The sequence below is a fragment of the Podarcis vaucheri genome (genome assembly GCF_965113315.1).
Source record: "Podarcis vaucheri genome assembly, chromosome: 2".
NCBI lineage: Eukaryota > Metazoa > Chordata > Lepidosauria > Squamata > Lacertidae > Podarcis > Podarcis vaucheri.
In genome coordinates, this window is record NC_138760.1 from 124,854,542 (window position 1) to 124,876,699 (window position 22,158).

The 22,158-nt window shown below is 45.2% G+C and overlaps 1 protein-coding gene and 1 pseudogene across 3 annotated transcripts; one reads left to right on the forward strand and one right to left on the reverse strand.

Moving 5' to 3' along the window:
- Positions 1-214: 214 nt before the first annotated feature.
- LOC309524850 (uncharacterized protein) lies at positions 215-13,947 on the reverse strand. 2 transcript variants are annotated; one of them, XM_082209976.1, is made up of 4 exons: positions 13,857-13,947; positions 6,051-6,997; positions 4,740-4,866; positions 215-807 (listed from the first exon to the last, which is right to left on the reverse strand). In XM_082209976.1, the coding sequence occupies exons 2-4, from the start codon at positions 6,798-6,800 to the stop codon at positions 239-241; spliced, it is 1,446 nt and encodes a 481-aa protein (XP_082066102.1). In that variant the 5' UTR covers positions 6,801-6,997; positions 13,857-13,947; the 3' UTR covers positions 215-238. The 2 variants fall into 2 exon arrangements, with proteins under 2 accessions (XP_082066102.1, XP_082066101.1); XM_082209975.1 differs by lacking the exon at positions 13,857-13,947 and having other exon boundaries at positions 6,051-7,229.
- Positions 1,840-3,680, forward strand: LOC309527538 (tigger transposable element-derived protein 1 pseudogene; annotated as a pseudogene). The gene is made up of 3 exons (XR_014224677.1): positions 1,840-2,112; positions 2,460-3,515; positions 3,667-3,680. The product of XR_014224677.1 is annotated as a tigger transposable element-derived protein 1 pseudogene (transcript).
- Positions 13,948-22,158: the final 8,211 nt, after the last annotated feature.

The following is a 22,158-nucleotide window of genomic DNA, read 5'->3' on the forward strand; positions in this document are numbered from 1 at the left end:
ACATTGTTGGCAAGAAGCGGAAGGAGCTGGAACGAGACTGCAGGTCCTGTCTGAGGCAGACTTTGGAAGCTGGGATGTTCTGGACCACAAATCCCACCAGGAATTGTGGTCCAGAAGATCTGGAAGGGGCCAGGGTTGGCAACGAGAAGCCCCCTTCTCCAGTTCTGCCCCAGAGAGATTTAACCCAGCAACGCTCCCACCCCTGTTCCTAATTCCCTCCCGCCAAGTCGCAGGCCGCTCACAGCTTCGCCTTGCTCTTGGTGTGGATCTGCTCATGCTTCTCTCGCTGCCACTTGCGGTCGAAGCCCTCCCCGCAGAAGGGGCACTCGTGGGGCTTCTTCCCGGTGTGCTGGCACTCGTGCCGGACCAGATCCGAGCGCCAGCAGAAGCCCTTGCCGCAGAAGCAGCACTCGTAGCGCTTCTCCCCAGTGTGGAGCATATGGTGGCGGTTGAAGGTCGCCAAGCCGTTGAAGCCCCGGCCGCATTCGGGGCACATCTTGATCTGGCTCTTGGGGGCGGCGTCTGGAGGGGGGGAGGGCTTCTTGAGCTTGGGCTTGATATCCCGAGGAGGAGGAGGAGATGGAGGAGGAGGAGGAGGCGGTGAGGGAGGCGCCTCGGCCACGTTCGGCAACTGGGCTCGCTTCAGCCTATCCGAGCGGCGCTGCTCCTGCGTGCCTCCGGCCTGCTTCCAGCGGGAAGGGAGGACTGCATTTGCTCTTCCGGGAAACCGGGCTCGCAGCTTCACTTCCCCGTAGCGGCCCCACTGGAAGGTCTTCTTCTTCCTTGCCACGCCGGCCTGCCCATAACCTACCAGAAAGACAAAGTGTAGAATCATACAGTTGTGGAGTTGGAAGGGAACCCGCGAGTCATCTAGTCTTACCCCTGCAATGCAGGAACCTCAGCAAGCAATAAAGAAATTAAAACAATTTATTGCTTATACCAAGCATCCCCAAACACGGCCCTCCAGTTGTTTTGGGACTACAATTCCCATCATCCCTGACCACTGGTCCTGTTAGCTAGGAATGATGGAAGTTGTAAAAAAAAAAAAAAAAGGAATGATGGAAGTTGTAGTCCCAAAACATCTGGAGGGCCGTGTTTGGGGGTGCCTGACGTATACCACTCCCAGTCACCAGTCCAGCTGCCGCATTCTGGATTAATGGTAGTTTCCGGGTCAGCAGCCCCACGTAGAGCGCATTGCAGCATCCATGACAGATGGCCATCCAACCTCTGCTTAAAAACCTCCAAGGAAGGAGAGTCCACCATCTCCTGAGGCGGACCGTTCTACTGTCAAATGGCTCTTCCTGTCAAAAAGATTTTCCGTATGTTTAGTCGGAATCTCCTTTTTTGGAAGGGTGCAGAGTTGGAGAAGAGCGGCAAAAAGGTGAGAGTCCTATTAAGCCTTTCATTCAGAACTAGAGAACTAGGACTTTCTTTTAGGTAGGGATGGGGAGCCCTTTACAGCCCCGGGGGCCGCATTGCCTTATGGGCAACCATTTGAGGGCCAAATATGAGTAGTGGTTAGGGCCGGAGCCAAAAGCTTTTTATTTAGAGCATTTTTAACCCACTCAAAAATACTCCCAGAGTGCCTTGCATACAACCAATTGCGACATGACCATCCCTGCCCACAAGCATACAATCTGAAATGACAGGGCACAAAAGGAAAAAAAGGGATGAGGGGAGAAGAGGGGGGGAAACTAAACACAAGCATCAATAAACAGTAGTTTTTATAAAGATCAGGTGGTTGTCTCTAGCTCATTTCCTGTCAAAAATGTTATGTGTTAACTACACACACCAATCAATATACAGTGGTGCCTCGCAAGACGAATGCCTCGCAAGACGAAAAACTCACCAGACGAAAGAGTTTTTCGTTTTTTGAGTTGCTTCGCAAGACGAATTTCCCTATGGGCTTGCTTCGCAAGATGAAAACGCCTTGCAAGTTTGTTTCCTTTTTCTTAAAACCGTTAATACCCAGGGTGCATTGCTTGAAGAGGTGCAGTTGCGACTTGACTTCGAGGAGCAACTCATAGCACGCGGTGTGGTAGCCTTTTTTGAGGTTTTTGAAGACTTTGGTGATTTTTGAAGCTTTTCCAAAACTTCTTTTGCAGCCATTTGGTAAGTTAAACTTTGAAAACTTTTTGGGGGGTTTTTGGATTTTGGGTTGGGGTGTTTGGAATTCAAGGACTTGGTGTTGGGGAGGGGTTTGCAAGAATCTGGAAGCTTGTGTGTGTGTTTTCTGCATTTTTATGATTTTTTGTGACCATTGGGGCACTCTGCTGTTGTTAAAAAAAAAGATTTCTGGGTTTGGATTTCTGTGTGGTGGGTGGCTGGGGGGGGTCAGGGAATTGTTGAGAAGGGGTTTGCAAGAATCTGGAAGCTTGTGTGTTTTCTGGGAGGTTTGGTGCTTTTGAATTTTTTGGATGTGAAGCACTGTTGTTTTTTTTTGGGGGGGGGTTGCGAAGGTAGGAGCTGTGCTGCCATGGGGCCCAAGAAGACTGCTGCTGCAGAGGCCGGCGAGAGGAAGAAGGAGAAGGTTACGCTGGAAATGAAGAAGGAGATCATCCGGAAGCACGACGGTGGAATGCGTGTGACAGACCTCGCCAGGGAGTACGGGAGGAATCCATCGACCATCGGGACCATCCTGAAGATGAGGGAGAAGATCCTTGCGACTGATGCAGCCAAGGGAGTCACCAGGATCGTGAAGAACCGCCCAGCTGTTCTGGAGGAGGTGGAGAAGTTGCTGCTCATCTGGTTAGAAGAGAAGCAGCGTGCAAGGGACACAGTGACTGAGGCCGTCATTTGTGAGAAGGCCAAGGCCTTGCACGCAGACCTCGTCCGGCAACAGCCAGGAACCTCAGGCGAGCCAGAAGTCTTCAAGGCAAGCAGAGGCTGGTTTGACCGGTTCAAGACGAGATCTGGAATCCACAGCGTGGTCAGGCATGGAGAGGCTGCCAGTTCTGATGTTCCTGCGGCTGAAGACTTTGCAGCGGAGTTCCTGGAGGTTGTGACGACGGAGGGCTACGTTCCACAGCAGGTCTTCAACTGCGACGAGACCGGGCTGTTTTGGAAGAGGATGCCCAAAAGGACTTTCATAACTCAGGAGGAGGCCGAGTTGCCTGGCCACAAGCCCATGAAGGACCGTCTGACCCTGCTCTTCTGTGCCAACGCAAGTGGCGACCTGAAGATCAAGCCCCTGCTGGTGTACCACTCGGAGAACCCACGGGCCTTCAAGAAACACAAGGTCGACAAGGAGCGGCTGAGTGTCATGTGGCGATCCAACAGTAAGGCTTGGGTCACACGTGTGCTGTTTGTGGACTGGGTCAATCTTGCTTTTGGCCCTGCTGTCAAACAGTACCTGCTGGACAACGACCTGCCGCTGAAGGCTTTGCTTCTGATGGACAATGCTCATCCTAAAGGCCTTGAGGAGGACTTGTTGGAGGAGTTCAGCTTCATCAACATCATGTTCCTGCCGCCTAACATGACGCCACTGCTCCAGCCGATGGATCAGCAGCTCATCGGCAATTTCAAAAAACTCTACACCAAGGAGCTTTTCAGGCGATGCTTCGAGGTGACTGATTGCACTAACATCACCCTGCGGGAATTCTGGAAGGACCACTTCGACATCGTCACCTGCTTGAAGATGATCACCACGGCCTGGGACGGGTTCAGCCAGAGAAATTTGAACTGCGTTTGGCGCAGCCTGTGGCCGGACTGTGTGGCACCAAGTGACTCTGATGCACCAGAGTCAACAGTGGTGCAGGACATTGTTGCCTTGGGGAGGACCATGGGCCTGGAGGTCACAGAGGAGGACATCAGTGAGCTGGTGGAGGAGCACGACCACGAGCTGACCACCCAGGAGCTGGTAGAACTGCAGGCAGAGGTTGCGCAGGAGCAGGCCTCGCTGGAAGAGGAGGAAGCAACTGAGGAACGGCTGTCCTCCAAAGAACTGAGGGACATTTGCCAGAAGTGGAAAGATGTGCAGGCTTTTGCACAGCGGCACCACCCTGAGAAGCACGTGGCACGTGACCTTGTGAACACTTTTGATACGAGGGTCATGTCGTCTTTCAGGGAGGTGCTGAAAAGGCAGATGAAGCAGCAGACCATGGACAGGTTCTTCAGCAAGAAGCAAAGAGTGGAAGAGGAACCTTCTTCGAGTTGTCCCCCAGAGTCTTAGAAAATGTATGTACAGTACACTTTGGTGATTTTTAAATGCTTTTCTGTCATGTTTAGAAACTTAAATTATTGTTCCTTCAATTTTTGAAATGCTCTTTACAGTATGTGTGACTTTAAAGAGCACTTAATAAACTCTTTTTGTACCAAATTTGGCTTTGTTTGGACTTTTTTTGACCACAGGAACGCATTAATTGATTTTCAATGCATTCCTATGCGAAACCGTGTTTCGCAAGACGAAAAATTCGCAAGACGAAAAAACTCGCAGAACGAATTAATTTCGTCTTGCGAGGCACCACTGTACTCCTCTTTATTTGAAACTGAAAATTTTAACACAAGCTGGCTGCAACATAAGCCTCACAGCTGGTTGATAGAATTTAAAATTTTGTTTGTGTGCGGGTGTTTCCTCTATCCTTTTTTTTTATTTTGCTCTCTATTGGCTTTGTTTGGCTTTTATTGTAGCGTATGTTGAAAACCTTGAATAAAATTGATTAAAACAACATCAACACTGCTCCACACTGGATCTCCTCTTCCTACCGCTAATTCCAGGCAAAACTAAGAGCCCTGCTTACCTGTGTAAGTCTTGCGTGATGATGAACTGGGCTCCCCTTGGACCTCCCTCGTAGCCAAAGTTTGCAGCGGCACTGTTTCCAGCGGAACTTCCTGCTTCTTGCGAAGATCTGCAGGCTCTTCCTGCTCCTGGGGAAAAATAAAGAGCAGAAAAAAGGGAGACCACTGAGGAGTGGAGGAAAAGGAACAGAAGGCAAAGTGCTCAAGTCACCAGTGTGGTGCAATGGTTAGAGCTCTGGATTATGACCTGAGAGATCAGGGTTCGAATCCCTACTCTGCCATGAAACACACCAGGAGACCTTGGGCGCAGTCACCATTCTCTCTAGCCTGAGCTACCTCACAGGGCTGTTGTCAGGGTAAAGAGGAGAAACATGTAATAATAATAAACTAGAAGCAGCTCTTTAGGTAAGGCACTGAATGTATTCAATTTTGGCTTCTTGTTTCCGGTGCTCCTTGAATGGAGTTTCTCCCAACACTGCGTAAGAGAGACAGATGGAGATAATCAGATAATGATGGGGGAATTTCATTATCTGTTTTCCTCTTTGGTTGGAAGAGGGACCAAGCTCTCACCCGCAGTTTGCCTGGCGGTCTGGCACTTGCTTCCCATTGGAATGCAAGGGCAGGCAAAGGCACTGGGTTTATGGAGTATTCTGGAAGCCACAAAACCCCCTCCCCCATCCCGTTCCTGGAAGCACAGGTTATCCTGTTAATTGGGCTTTAATTGGAGCAAACTACAGGCCAGAGACAATGAGATAAGAAACTGAAAACAACCCAGCTACAAAGATGTAAAAGGTTTGGACTGAGAGCAGATTTCTGAGAGCAAAGGGCCTTCTCGGCAGTGGTGCCTGCCCTGTGGAACTCCCTCCCAGCAGATGTCAAGGCAATAAACAACTATTTTACTTTTAAAAGACAACTGAAGGCAGCCCTGTTTAGGGAAGTTTTTAATGTCTGATGCTGTATTGTTTTTAATATTTGGTTGGAAGCTGCCCAGAGTCAAACCCGGCCAGATGAGCGGGGCATAAATAATAAATTATTATTATTATTATTATTATTATTATTATTATTATTAGGCCCCAGAGGCTCGCTCAGCTTGAACTGGAAATTGGGGGTTGGACAAAAAAATAATCCTGCATTGCACAGGGTTCAGCGAGATGACCCTAGTGCGTCCTTCTATTTCGCCAAAAAAAGCAAAAGCGAAGTTGAAGGCATTGGCTTTGGTTGCTTGCACTGCTGGGATATTTGACTTTTGCAACCATTTGCTGGCTAGGAGCTGCTTGCAAGCCTGGGGGAAAAAAGGAATGCAAGCTTCTTACTGGTTCTTCCCCCCTTTCGGCCGCTTGCAACCTCCTCAGGAAATCTTCCGCCAGTGCCACGGCCTGCAAGCAGCTCTCCGGCACACGCTCCTTGACCCAGTGGTACATTTCCTTCGGCAGGACGTTGAGGAACTGCTCCAGGAGCAAGGCCTCCAAGATCTGCTCCTTGCTGCTCCTCTCCGTGTTCAGCCACTGTTGGCACAGCTCCTGGAGCCGTGCAAGGACTTCCCGGGGCCCGTTGGCCTCCTGGTAGCAAAAGCGGCGGAACTCCTGGTGCTTCTTCTCACGTGCCAGGGCCTCGCGCTTCAAGATGGCCGCCTTGACCTTCTGGAAGTCTCCACGGTCCTGGGGGTCCAGGCTGATGAAGGCCTTCTCCGCTTCCTCGCCCAGGGCCGGCAGCAGCCGGGTCACCCACTCCCTCCTGGGCCAGTGGCAGGCCACGGCCACCTGCTCAAAGGAGGCCAGGAAGCCCCGGGTGTCAGCCCGCAAGGCCAGCTCCTCCGGGGTCTGCTCCTCCCAGACGGAACCTTCCAGAAACTCCTGGAACTCGGTCTCCCACTGATAGTGACCGCTGCTCCCTAGTCTCGGCTGGCTCTCTTGGCGCACCACGTATCCCCCGGCGTCTGCCGAACGGCTTGCCGAGGGGCTTTCGGGGGTTCCTGCCTCGCCGGCCCCCGATTTGAGACCTTTGGGGTCCTCCCGGAGCCGGGTGCGCTCAGCTTCGGCTCTCCAGCGGCGTGTGGCGGCCATTTTAGCTCTGCCGGCTGGAAGTATTGAAGCGCGCAGCAAAAGAATGGCAAAAAATGGCAACTTCCGTGCAGCTGCTCCCAACTCCCCGGGCAAGACTTGAAAAGCCGTGCAAGGGTTTCGCGGCCTGCAGTTTTGTCGCTGAAGAACCGGGACAGCTTGCAAGCAACTTTTTTGTTTTGTTTTCAAAGGCTTCTTTCCTGAAAGAGAACACAAAACAGGGATGTCAGAAGGAACAGAAACCCACATGCCAACAGCCACTTCCCAGGTCTTCTGAGCACTAGGAAATTTCGCACTGCACCTTGCTGACAGATCTGGAAAAGGCAAAACTTGCAAGACACACAGAGAGAGAGACAGATAGAGAATCTCCTCTCGCTCTCTTTGCAAAGTCTTTTGCTACGCTTTTGCTGCTAAACCTCACACTGGGCTGGGCCAGGAGATGCACAACATTCATGCTCAATTGCTACAAATTAAAAACTTCTGCAGGGAATACAAGAAGCTGTCTTTCTTACTCCTTTGCTCTTCCTTGGAGGTTTTATTTTTTTTAAAAAAGATATTTATTAAAGATTTTAAACATTCAATTCACCAAACATATATAAAACCATCACCCAAATACAACAAACAAAGAAAAACAGAAAAAAGCAAAAAGAGTAACATATAATAGAAAACATACAACAAGATCAAATATCCAACAACCATGTTTTCTTAACTTTTTGGACTTCCTCACATCTCCCATTCCTGCGTTCCCAATTATAAAATTATCAACAGCAATTTATCACCTTGCTTCAACTCCTATTCTGTGATTTTCAAATATTATGTCTCCGACTTTAAATATTTTTATCAAATACTTAAATACTTAATTTAGACATAATGTTATTCCAAAATTTATCTTTTTCTCAGATATCACTTATTCTCATATTTCTTTGAACTAAATTGCTGGTGCCGTGTTGTTTCCAGTCCTTGGAGGTTTTAAAGCGGTGGTTGGAAGCCTTAGCCATGGATTCCTTAGCTGAGATTCATGTTGAGTCATGTGCGGATGCCTGATGATTCTGGGTTGGACAAGATGACCTTTGGGTCCCTTCCAACTCTACAATTTTATGACCTAGGTCATAGGCTGTAACCTCAATGGTAGAGCACCTGCTCTGCATCCTGCTGTTCCCAGGTTCAATTCCAGGATGGGCTAGGAAAAGCCCCTGCCTAAAGTACTGCCAACCAGGGTAGACAGAACTGAACTAGACTGACTAAAGCTGATTTGGGATAAGGCAGCTTCTGGAGACGGGACTGAGCTCAGCAACAGAGCAGCTGCTCTGCAGGCCTAAGATCCCGGGTTCAATCCTGGCATCCAGGGCTGGGAATTTCCCCTGCTTGACACTTTGAGGGGCCACTGCCAGTCAGTGTAGGCCAGTGCTTCCAAAATTTAGGTCTCCCGCTGTTTTTGGACTACAGTTCCCATCATCCATGACTTCTGGTCTTGCTAGCTAGGGATGATAGGAGCTGTAGTCCCCCTCCAAAAAACAGCAGGAGCCCCAAGTTTGGAAAACCCTGGTGTAGACAAGAATGTGGTGTCTCAGTATGAGGCAACTTCCTATATTGCTCAGCCTAGGGACCAAATGTGGCCCTCCAAGCCCCTCTACACGGCCCTTGGGAAACTTTCCCCAAGCCTGCATACCCTCTAACATTTCTCTGATGAAAACTGGGACCCTGTTAAAGCATCTTTGCTGGAATTAACCTGCTATACTGAGGGGGAAAACGGACACACCAGTGACTTTGTCAGCTGTGGCCCCTGGCCCCGTCTATGTGGCCCCCAGCAGGTTGCAGTTCAGCCAACAAGGTGCAGAGGGCCAGAGGTGTTCCCACTCCTTGCCCCTAGACCTTGCTTCCAAATCCCCTTCCCAGGATTCTTCCGGCTAAACCTGGTTTTCAAACTTCCACATTTAAACAAATACGCCATCGAGCCTCAAACATTTAGGCCCCATTTGCACCACACTGGGGGGGGGGGCAATATGAATGAAATATTGGGAGGCCGGTTAAGGCTCACCCCACACAATCAATCACATGACATGGTGCACGCACACCATTCTCATGGCAATGCCCATCAACTTTTGGGAGAGGCTGGCCCCCTCAAATATTCCACTGGGGGGAGGCCGGAGCCCCCAAAACTCCTAGGAGTTGGCTCCTAGGCACTGCGCATTCGAAACAGCATCATTCCACTTTAAACAGTCCAGGTTTCCCCGACATAACACTGGGAGTTGTAGTATGTGAAGGGTGCCGAGAGATGTCAGGAGACCCCCGTTCCCCTCAATTCCCAGAGTTCTCTGGGAAGAGGGATTTGTTGTTAAACCACTGTGGGAATTATAGCTCTCCGAGAGGAATGGGTGCATGTGTCTCCTAGCAGCGCTCAGCACTCTTACCAAAATGCAGTTCTCCAGGATTTATTTATTTTTTTGGGGGGGAGAGGGAACTATGAGGGTTTAAAGTGGTATGATACTGCTTTAAATGTTACAGATAGGTAGCCGTGTTGGTATGCCATAGTCAAAATAAAAAAATTCCTTCCGGTAGCACCTTAAAGACCAACTAAGTTAGTTCTTGGAATGAGCTTTCGTGTGCATGCACACGAAAGCTCATTCCAAGAACTAACTTAGTTGGTCTTTAAGGTGCTACTGGAAGGAATTTTTTTATTTTGCTTTAAATGTGTAGGGCAGTGGACCTAATCCAGGAATTTGATTTTATACACACACACACACACACACACACACACACTTGTTTTTTATATATATATATAATTAAATTTCCACAAACTCACATAAAATTCAAATACATATTTTTTTCCTTTTGTTTTATTTACTTCCCACCCCACTTTCCACGGGTACCCCCCCAACTTTAAGAACCATTAAGGCTAGTGCCCCCCCCTTCTCAGACTTCCTGTGTTGTTTTTAAGACAGATGTTGGCTAGCCAAAGATTGAGAAAAGCTGTTCTGAGCCCTTTCAGGAATGGAAGGTGCCTCCAGGGCAGAGATGGGCAAATCCCATTTTATCACTTTGCTTTAAATAGATTTGGGAGGGCAATCTTTTGTCTCAAGTACACTGCCATTGTCCCCGCCAGGACTGACACAAAGCCAGTCTGAATGCTTTTGCAAGAGGTCTCTTCAGGACAGGTGTTGACATGGAAATGGCTGTAGTAGCACAGGTGAGGAATTTTTCTAAAAAGGAAAAAAAATCCCTGCTGCCTTTACATCTTACAACTTAACTGATTTTTAAAAATAAATTTGAAGAGTGAAAAGCTTTAAAAAAGCAACAGCGCTGTTCTAATCATACGGTGAGATCTTTCGATGAAGAGTGGTATATATATTTATTACTGCTTTGAGGGTTGTTTTTTTTACAATGACGCAGTGTGCAATTTATTTACTAAATAAAAAAAAATCTGTATCAGATCCATGTTGCTAAGCACACGTTTATCATGTAAGCATGCTGCTTTTCAAAACACATTACAAAACAACAACAACATCCTATGCCCTTTTAAAATGTGTTTTTTTTGTGGGGGGGGTTTGGGTTGCTGTTTTTATTTTTATTAGATGTTTTCTGGTTTTATATCTTGATTTTATTCAGTGAACCGCCCTGAGACCCCGGGGTATAGGGCGGTATATAAATTCAATTAATCAATAAACAAACGAAACATTTTTGTGACTAATTTTTCCCTGGTTTAATATTTGCTTTGCACACCGCCTTGAGTTCATTGGACGAAAGGTGGGACTCAAGTATAATAATAATAATAATAATAATAATAATAATAATAATAATAATAATAATAATAAATAAAACAAAATAGTTGATACCCCCAGCTCGGCCTAACCTACCAAACAGGGCTGTGGCAAGCAGAATTAGGTTGGAGGGAGACCTCTCTTTAACCCCCACCCCACCCCAAATATCTGTGAGCACAAAGGAAGGATACAAACAGTATATAAATGCAATAAATAATTTTTTAACCCTGTTTTATTTGCTCTTATGTGTTTTTATATCCCCGCTTCTCCAAGCCAGAATTAAGATTGCTGGAAGAAATATCAACAACCACAGATATGCAGATGACACAACCTTGATGGCAGAAAGTGAGGAGGAATTAAAGAACCTTTTAATGAGGGTGAAAGAGGAGAGCGCAAAATATGGTCTGAAGCTCAACATTAAAAAAACGAAGATCATGGCCACTGGGCCCATCACCTCCTGGCAAATAGAAGGGGAAGAAATGGAGGCAGTGAGAGATTTTTCTTTATTGGGCTCCATGATCACTGCAGATGGTGACAGCAGCCACGAAATTAAAAGACGCCTGCTTCTTGGGAGAAAAGGAATGACAAACCTAGACAGCATCTTAAAAAGCAGAGACATCACCTTGCCAACAAAGGTCCGTATAGTTAAAGCTATGATTTTCCCAGTAGAGTGGCTGGGGAAATTAATTATTATTATTATTATTATTATTGTAGTGATGTATGGAAGTGAGAGCTGGACCATAAAGAAGGCTGATTGCCGAAGAATGGATGCTTTTGAATTCTGGTGCTGGAGGAGACTCTTGAGAGTCCCATGGACTGCAAGAAGATCAAACCTCTCCATTCTGAAGGAAATCAGCCCTGAGTGTTCACTGGAAGGACAGACCCTGAAGCTGAGGCTCCAATACTTTGGCCACCTTATGAGAAGAGAAGACTCCCTGGAAAAGACCCTGATGTTGGGAAAGATGGAGGGCACAAGGAGAAGGGGACGACAGAGGACGAGATGGTTGGACAGAGTTCTCGAAGCCACCAGCATGAGTTTGACCAAACTGCGGGAGGCAGTGGAAGATGGGAGGGCCTGGCGTGCTCTGGTCCAGGGGGTCACGAAGAGTTGGACGCAACTAAACAACAATTCTCTAGTTGTAGGCCACCTTTCCATAACTAACAGCTTGCAACATGAAAAAAAATCTACCCAAACATAGCAAAAGTGGTAATAGATAGCAAATAAAAACATCTCAATAGAGTGAAGTCCCAGACTAGGGAGAAAAAGGCTTTTTAATAGGCCTTTTGAGATCTTTCCCAGTCTGCATCTGTATTGGAATCATTTGGGAGATGTTTTTGGTTTTTTATTTTAAAGATGTTTTATTACTGGGCTGCTCTGGGAGGAAGGGCAAAAGATAAACTTAAATATTCACCAACTGTACACCAATTAAGAGATTTTTGAAATATTAAGCAGGACACACATATAGGATTTTAACCTAACAAATTTTAATATAGGATCCACTCTATTTTTGCAATTGTAAGATGTTTTAAATCGTTTTTAATATTGATTTTTAGTTGTAACCCTACCTGGGACTTTACGGTGAAGGTCGGGCAATTATTAATAACGATTCAAGCCATCAAATCATTACTAAATTTACACCCCACTTTTCCATATGGTTTTCACAGCTGCTGTCCAAAGCGTTACTTTAAAAAAAGCATTTAACTATTAATAGAAAACTTTAAAATATATATTTTTTAAAATAAGAAAATGAAAGCAACAGGAATTAAAAATTCAGCTGAAGAGAACAGAGAGGATTACAGGACTGATGGATAAGAATAAGGATTATCATTTGGGGTCGGACTAAAAGGAGGGGAAACCCAGGACAAGATTCAGTGCCAGTCCTACTCAAGAGTAGACCCATTTGAGTGTATAGCCATGTTTCATTCCTTGTCCACTTAATCACCGATCCTTTGGATAACAGCACAGTTATCAACAAGGGCCATTGCACCATTGGTTTCTCTGTTAATGTTTGTTTTTGAAACTCTTCACAGAAATACAAAAAAAAAAAAACCCCACCAAAACCCTCCAACCTAGGTCAATTCATTTCAATAGGCCTACTCTTGAGTAGGACTAGCACTGAAAACAACCCGCAAGCCACCTCATCCAGGAATGCAATTTCTTCTCCGGAGGGAGGAATAAGAGGCAGTAGTTACAGATAGGTAGCCGTGTTGGTCTGCCATAGTCAAAATAAAAAAATACACACGTGTATCTGAAGAAGTGTGCATGCACACGAAAGCTCATACCAAGAACTAACTTAGTTGGTCTTTAAGGTGCTACTGGAAGGAATGTTTTATTTTTTTTTTACCTTTCTTTCTAGAAACTGGTATTTAGAAGGTAGACTGCATCTGGCAATAAGAGGCCCGCTCTATTCAACCATTGCCACCTTGTCTAGGGATCTGACCTCACACACAACACATGCCAAGCTGGTTTTTACTTGTAAAAGGCACAATTTACAACACCTTTCCCCATCTGGCGACTTCCAGTTGCTTTGGGCTGGAGGAATGCGCCATGGCATAGCGACAGAAGAGCTGCTTTGCATGCAGAAGGTCTACGCAACATTGGGCTAGGCAGAGCCATGGTCTGAGTCAGAGCAAAGCACCTTTAGAAATCACAGAATTGCAAAGTTGGGAAAGGGACCCGAGGGTCATCTAGTCCAACCCCCCTGAAAGGCAGGACTCCAGCGTGGGGCCCGAGCCCACAATCCTTCTTTGGGTTCCAAGAGGGGCTGGGGGAAACCTAGCCAGATGGGCGGGGTATAAATAATAAATTGTTATTGTTATATTATTCCTTTGTTACAGTTTAAACTGCCTTTCATTTGGAACCCTGAGGACTAGAAACTTAAAAAGGCAGTCACAGCTCAGTGCTGGAGCGTCTGCTCCGCACGCAAAAGGGTCCCAGCATCTCCAAGGAGGAGAGCTGCTGCCAGCCCGTGTAGGCAAAGCGGAGCTCAAATGGGCCAATGCTCCGACTCAGCATCTTATGGACTCCATCCAACCCCCAGGGCTTGTGTGGCCAGCCCCCTCCACCCAAACCTGGCGAACTTATAAGATGCGTTGGGCTTAGCCAGCACAGTTAAGCATCAAGGAGAGTTGTAGTTGCAGCAACAACAGCAAAAATCCCCATTTGGAAGGAACCAGGTTGGGGAAGGTTGATCTCAAGGATGGAGCCTGTATATAGAGATATATAGATGTATATATATAGTGGCAGGGCGTTCCAATGGCCCAGCTTCCACCCAGTCCCAGATAATGGGTTCAAACTCACCACCGCTTCCAGCCGCCCTCCAACACCCAGTTTGCTGGAATGAATGGAATAGACTGCGACCAGACAGGGAGGGGCTCCTTCAGCAGGTTGGTCCCTCCCACCAGCCCCGCCCGCTTTTCACAATTTTTTTTTTTTTTTAAACCTGGGGAAATTTTGGGGAAGGGCATCTCTCAGATTTAACCCTTTGTAGGACCTCCCAGAGAGGGGGGGGGGAGGATTAAGGAAAGAGGGACTCTTATCTGTTCAACAAGATTTGTATACCGCTTGTTCATAAAGCAAAGGATTTACATTCAGTGGTTTACATACAGCCAATGTGAAATATTCCTATATATCAACCTTGAAAAGCAGCAGCTTTGATAAATAAAAATGCTCTCCAAAAATGCGGCTGGAGTTTTTTAAGGAACCAGAGACCCCGGTGTGTGACCCTGGCAAAGCTGCTGAAAGGAAATGGGAGCTGGCTCGCATGATAATAGGAGAGACAAAGTACTGTAAAGGATTTAGGAAATATTCTGCAGATTTTCCCCCTCTGGCGGGGCTCCTGTGGTTTTAACAGGACAGCATTCAACAGGTTTAATACTCTCCCCACCCCACCCCAACCGCCAATAATTTTTATTTTAACACATTACAAAAATAATCACTATATTTATATCCTGCTTTTCTTCCAAGGGGTTCAAGACTTGTTCCTCCGCTCCCGCCCTGCTGCCTTAATCCTCACAACAGCCCTGGAAAGTAGACTAGGATGAGAGTGAGTGAGTTTCGTGTCAGAGGAAAGATCTGGGTGAAAGCTGGCCCTGTTGAATTTCTGAATGTTAAAGGTAAAGGGACCCCTGACCATTAGGTCCAGTCGTGGCCGACTCTGGGGTTGCGGCGCTCATCTCGCTTTATTGGCCGAGGGAGCCGGCGTACAGCTTCCGGGTTATGTGGCCAGCATGACTAAGCCGCTTCTGGCGAACCAGAGCAGCGCACGGAAACGCCGTTTACCTTCCCGCCGGAGCGGTACCTATTTATCTACTTGCACTTTGATGTGCTTTCGAACTACTAGGTTGGCAGGAGCAGGGACCCAGCAACAGGAGCTCACCCCGTCACAGGGATTCGAACCGCCAACCTTCTGATTGGCAAGTCCTAGGCTCTGTGGTTTAACCCACAGCGCCACTCGTGTGGGCTGCTGTAAAAGGCACCTGATGTGGGGTGATATTAATATACTTCTACACCTGGTGCGTATGCATGTTAATTGTTTTTAGAACAGTTTTTGATGTTGCAGTTTAGTTTGTTTAAAAAAATAATTGCTTTTATGTATGTGCATGCAGTGGTTTTAACTGTTTTTATATTCCTAGAATCATGAAATCCTAGAACTGGAAGGGTTCAAGTTGGGCAAAAGATCCCTGCCTTGCAGGGGGTTGGACTAGATGACCCTGGGATCCCTTCTAACTCTACAATTCTAGGATTGTGTATTCTAGGAACACCACGCAGGTCAAACATCTCAACACAAGCATTCATGACAGGCGGCCATCCAACCTCTGCTTAAAATCCTCCACCTTCTGAGGCACTCTATTCCACAGACGCTTTTATTATACAGTGGTACCTCGGGTTACATATGCTTCAGGTTACAGACTCCGCTAACCCGGAAATAGTGCTTCAGGTTAAGAACTTTGCTTCAGGATGAGAACAGAAATCTTGCTCCGGCAGCACGGCAGCAACAGGAGGCCCCATTAGCTAAAGTGGTGCTTCAGGTTAAGAACAGTTTCAGGTTACGAACAGACCTCCGGAACGAATTAAGTACTTAACCCGAGGTACCACTGTATTGTGGATTGCTTTGGGGCACCTCATGGGAAGAGAGTAATAAATGAAATTTAACACACCTCAAATTGCAATCCTGAGCATTTCTGTTCAGATAACTTGAGTCAGGTCCCTTAACTTCTTTTTTTCCGCCAATTATTTTTATTGATACTCCAGAATTTTTAACAAATTGTCACCAAATTAATACAAATTCAATATGTACAAATTTGAAAGTTGACTTCCCACCCCCCGCCCGCCCGATGTCCCTATTTTTCTCTCTCATTTGCTGCTCCCAATAAAATAATGTTTCACAGCTATCATTTCAAAATACATTCATCCCTTCTCCCTACACATCACCTGCTCAATTACCAATTTCTGCTATGGCTTTTATACATCTTTTATACATCGTTATAACTTGTCCTCCAAATAGTCGAGTAGAGCACCGGTAAATCCTCTTCCGTCTATCTATAAGAGTTGTTCATCGATTTTCAGGTCCCTTAACTTCAGTGGGTCTACTCTGAGTTAGGACTAGCATTTGCTCCAGAGTAGACATAGAGAGGTTTTCCTCTCTCTTTCCTAATACAGTACCAGAAATTTGGTATTAACCCAGTGAGGCTGAACGGTGAAGGACTTCTTCACGCAGCACAGTTAAACTGCAGAACTTTAAAAGAGGATTGGACAAATTCATGGAAGATGAAGGAGTTCTCTTTTAAAGCACATTCAAAGCATTTAAATAAACATTTGCAATTTTATTTACAAAAAACAAGAAACCTAACAGTATGACAATATAGGAGTATATATAAACACCGTTTATGGAATCTTTTGAGGAGTTGGAGATGGCTTTTATAAGTGGTCCATATTTCACAAGCATATAGTAAGGTTGGTAGTACAATAGCTTTGTAAACAAGCATTTTGGTTGCCCTGCGAATGTCCCAAAATTTTTTACACATCATTTGGGAAGACAGGTGAACTAATATCGGTGTACTGGAAGAAGCAAAGATCACCAGAGTCGAAGCAATGATTCTTCAACATCAACTTTGTTGGACCAGTCATGTGCGGATGCCTGATGATCATCTTCCAAAGCAACTACTCTATTCCATACTTAAAAATGGAAAGCATAATGCTGGTGGTCAACGAAAGAGGTTTAAAGACTGTCTCAAGACAAATCTAAAAAAATGTAGTATAAACACTGACAATTGGGAAACACTGGCCTGCGAGAGCTCTAGTTGGAGAATAGCCTTTACCAAAGGTGTCATGGGCTTTGAAGACACTCGAACTCAGGACGCAAGGGAGAAACGTGCTAAGAGGAAGGCACGCTTGGCAAACCCTCACCGGGATCAATTCCCATCCAGAAACCTATGTCCCCGCTGTGGAAGGATGTGTGGATCCAGAATTGGCCTCCACAGTCACTTACAGACTCATTGTTAAAACCGTTTCAATGGAGGACAATCTTACTCGGCTATATATGTAATGTAATGATTATAGATAATGTTACGGGGGGGAAATCAATAAAAAATATTTTTTAAAAAATAAAATAAAGCACATTCTTTCCCTCAAAGAATTCTGGGCGCTGTAGTCTGCGAAGGGATTCTCAGAACTGTCACTCCGCAACAGATAAACTACAGGCCCCAGAATTCTTTGAGGGAAAGAATGTGCTCCAAATGTCTTTTAGATCTATAGTGTGTAACACAGCTTTAAACTACAATCCTGGGAACTGTAGTTTCTTGAGGGGCTGGAACTGTAAACTCTGTTGAGAGGTAAACTACAGAGACCAGAATTCTTTGAGGGAAATCAAGTACTTCATATAGTGTATGTAGGCAGCCAAGGATTGCGGCTTAAGTTATTCAGCACCAAAGCCTTACTCTGTAAAGTCCTGGGTGCCTTTTGTACATGTGTTTTTTGGAAAGCTGATCTAAAAAATGTGCCCGGCAGCAGACAACCAAACATAATTTGTAAGAAGTAAATTTAGAATTGAATTCTTTTTTTATATAAAATTTTTATTGGTTTTTCACAATTTTTATAACCACAAACATTACACAATACAAACAAACAAACACAGAAACAAACATGTATGATTTCAAATCCTTATTTCTTAAACCTTACTTCATCGACTTCCCCATACCTCCCCTTTCTGCATCCCAATTTCCAAATTTGTTTCAGCAAATTCTACCCCTTGGTTTTATCCAATTCTCCCTTATTCTTTTCTTTTACTTAGTCTTTTACAGCTGTAATCCTCTTTTTTCTAAAACTTCAACATTTTATCATTCATTAATTTTACAATGTTTCTTAAGATAAATTCTAAATTTCTTCCAGTCTTCATCCGCCGTCTCTTTCCCCTGGTCGCGGATTCTGCCGGTCATTTCAGCCAGTCCCATATAGTCTATCACCTTCATCTGCCATTCTTCCAGAGTGGGTAGATCTTGAGTCTTCCAATGCTTTGCGATGAGTACTCTTGCTGCTGTTGTAGCATACATAAAAAAGGTTCTATCTTTCTTTGACACCAATTGGCCGACAATGCCCAAGAGAAAGGCCTCTGGTTTCTTAGGGAAAGTACATTTAAGTACCTTTTTCATTTCATTATATATCCTTTCCCAGAAGGCCTTAATCTTCGGGCAGAATTCTTGACTAAGAATTGAATTCTTTTATTGATTCATCACTTCTGTACGTGTCAAGCCAGAAGTAAGCCACAGTGAGTTTAATGGGACTTACTCCCAGGTAAAGGCTGCAGCCTTAAATGACCTTTTTTTTTTTAAAGTGTTCCAGTTCTCCAGGTAAACAGGGTATTTCTGTATGCCTACTGGCAATACAGATTTGATTGATAGATTGATTGTTAAATTTATATACTGAACTTCCTCCAAGGATCACAAGTTTTTGAACGTCTGATGTAGATTTTTTCAATTTTGTTGTTCTGTATGGGACAATAAAGATTATTGTATCGTACGTTACGATCCTAGTCTGTACCTGTGCTCAGTTTGACATTGTTCTGCCAAACAGAATTGTTAGTAATTGTTGTATATATGGCATTGTGTTTACATCAGGAGTTGTTTCTACATTTCTTCATTTATTAATGGCCTTTGACATAAATGCCTCAAAGCGATTTAGACATATAGAAATATTTTTAAAAGCAGTTAAAAAAAAACAAAACACACACACACCTGAAAATAGGTTTCAAAACCATTCAAATAATGAACATCAAAGGCAAGAGACTTTCATCCAGTTGGAGAAGCTTGTGGAAAGAAACAAACAAACAAAAATTGTCTAAGGGGCAGAGCTTGAATGACCTGATGGGATTTTTGCTTTTTGACATATGGCATGATTTTATTTATCCCCCGCCCCCGATTTTATTAAATCTTTTTCATACTACAATAAAATACTGTACAAATATTGAGGCGTATGGTCGAATTTTTACCAACATGCAAATATCTGGCTCATTCAAGACTATACGGAACCTGTGAGGGAACTCACGACTGGAGAATCCTTTTATTTATATAAATCTTTATTATTTGCAAAGGGAACCTCTCCCTTTAGAGGCTATTATTATTCCTTTAGAGCTGTGCTGCATCTTTGCACTTTTTTCCTTCCAGGCTGCGATGCTTTGCGGCTTAAATATTCCGCGCTTCGTTTTCTTTCTTTTTGTTACTTTTCTTGCCTGTAGCGAAGAAAATGAAAATAATGTAGAAAGGGAAAGGAACAAAAAATGTCTTCATTTTTTCTTCTTCTTCTTCTGGAAAACACAGCACTCTGAAAAAGGAATGCAAGTCCGCAGCATGGAATTGCTTTTGATTGTTGATGTTGATATTTTTTTTTCTCTTCCAAAAATGTGGTTATTTATTCCCTTATAATGTGAAACTCTGCTCTTCTTTCTTTTTTCTTTCTTTCTGAAATTTCTTTTTATTTTATTTCTAACATAAAATACATCAAAAAAAGAAAAACCACAAACAGTCCAAAAAGGATAAAAAAGAAGAAGATGTTTTTAGGAGGAAACGGAATTTTTATTTTTTTTAAGCAGCACCTGTTGAATTTCTGCCTGCTTCGTACAAGACCTGCCGGATAGCAGCCTGGTCTACTGGGGCGGCAGCTGCAGGCGTTTCAAGAGCTCCTCCTGCTTCTCTTTGAATTTTGAATTTGAATTTACCCAATAAGGGTTAACCCAATAGATCCGGTGACAGCTGCTAGAGAGGCCGCAGACATCTGGGAGGAGGGAGAAATGCAAAAAAAAGAAAGACCAGGGAGTCCCTTCCTTTCCTGTTCCGCCTTCACCCTCCATTCCTTCCCAACCTTTTGCACAAAGTAGCTTCATCTCCCTCTTTGAATTCCTCCTCCAGTTCTGGGGTGGTTGCATTGAAGGCACCTGAGAGGCTGGGGCTGCTGAAGTGAGTACAAAAATAAATGCAAATATTCCTATTATTATTTTTTTGTTCATCTTTGTGCAATGCAAGGGAGAGGGAAGGGAGCCAAGCAAGGAGGCGAGGGAGGCAGTGCAGCTGCTCTGAATGCAGAAGGCCCCAAGCATCCTCATTTAGGGCTGGGAATGCTCCTTTCCCAAGAGCTGCTGCCGACCAGGGTAGGCGATGCTGAGTTGAGCAGCCTGGAGGGTTGGTCAAATGTGTTGGGTAACAGACTCTCCAACGGACAGATCTCACTCCTCTGTGACTGTAAAAGTGGATCTATAGAATCCTTATATCATATAATCTTCTGTTGTCCATCACATTCGGCTTCACGGTCCAAGTTTCTGGCCCCATATTTATCGAGAATTGCTGACAGACCTCAGGAAGCCCAAATAATATGCTTATTAAACGACGAAGACTCAAGTAGATCCCTTGCAGTCGCTAGATACCTGATTAATGTCTTATTTCCTAAGAGGAGAAATGGATCACTGTATGACTCTGACAGCTTAGCCAAACTTAAGAACCATCAATCAGTGCCAGAACTAAGACGCATATCCCCCAAAATCCGAGGGATTTGAATTGCGGTTGACATAGAGGGAGCTTATTGTATATAGTGTTTACTTAATTGAAGTAAAATTGGTTTTATATGGGTGTTTTAACTTGGAACTGTTTAAATTGTTTGTTTATGGATAAATCTTGATGTATTGTTTTAGATATGGGCCAATGGCCGTAATAAATCAAATCAATCAATCAAGCCTGGAGGGTCAGTCGGTAGAGCACGAGACCCTGCCATCTCAGGGCCGTGAGTTTGAGCCTCACCGTTGGGCAAAAGATTATTGCATTGCAGGGGGCTGGGACCAGATCGCCCCCCGGGATCCGATTCTGCAATGCCGTGATTCTATGACTCTCTTTACGGCAGCTTCCCATTTAAACAGCTCTTCAATTAGGGCCGTGAGGACTGGAATCTTCACTCTGCCTTTAAGGAAAGAGATAGAGCGCCTGCTTGGGTTCAATCCCGGACATCTCCAGGCAGGGACTGGGAGAAACCATGGAGAGCTGCTGCCAGTCAGTGCAGACACTACTGGGTTAGATGGGTACTTTGGCTTTTTATTGCCATAGCTCATGCAGAAGGTCGTGGGTTTGATCCCTACTGGCTTCTCCAGGGATGGGAGAGACCCCCTGCCTGAGCTGCTGCCAGTCAGTGTAGATGTAGAATCATAAAGCTGGAAGGGACCTCGAGGGTCATCTAGACCAACCCTGGAATCTTTTGCTCTGCATGGGCCTCGAACTCACAACCCTGAGATGTGTGAGAGTCTCATGCTCTGCCAACTGAGCCAACTCTATCAGTTCCGTGGTTGGTGGACCTACGGATTGACTTAGAATAAGGCAGCTTCCTAGTCTCAGTCTGGGGTCGCCAACCTGGTGCCCACAGACACACAGGCCGAGTCTTGCATGCCGCTCCTGAGAGGACTTTTCTTTCCCTCCTACCAATCAGACAGGCATGAAGAAGGCTGTGCCTTGTAGCTGATAGAAAGACGGGTGTTTTATTTATATATATATATTTTTGCTCCACCTTTTCCCCCTGACAAGGACTCAAAGCAGTCTACAGATAAAAATTGCAGATGTCCCTGGCCTGGCCTGGCCTTGAAAACAGGAAAAAGTCATGGAAGTAGTGTGACACATTCACACCACCCATTAAAAGCCCTGTCAGTGAGTTTAACCATTCATAGAGTTGGAAGGCACCCCGACAGTCATCTAGTCCAACCCCCTGCGATGGAGGAATCTTTTGCTCAATGTGGGATTCGAACCCATGACCCTGAAATTACTAGTCTCATTCTCTACCAACTGAGCTACCATGCCGCTTTAGACAGGTGTGGCTTCTTCCCTCAAAGAATTCTGGGAATTGCAGTTTGTTAAGGGAGTTGGTAGGAGACCGAGAAGGCCCTCTGCCTGGTTCCCTGTAACTTGGCTTCTCCCAGCAAGGGAACCGCCAAAGGTCCTCAGCTCTGGACCTCAGTGTCCGGGCAGAACGATGGGGGTGGAGACGCTCCTTCAGGTATACTGGACCGAGGCCTACAAAAAAAAATTCTGTTTTTTTTTTTTTTTGCACAAAGGTTATCTTAAACATTTTTTTTCAA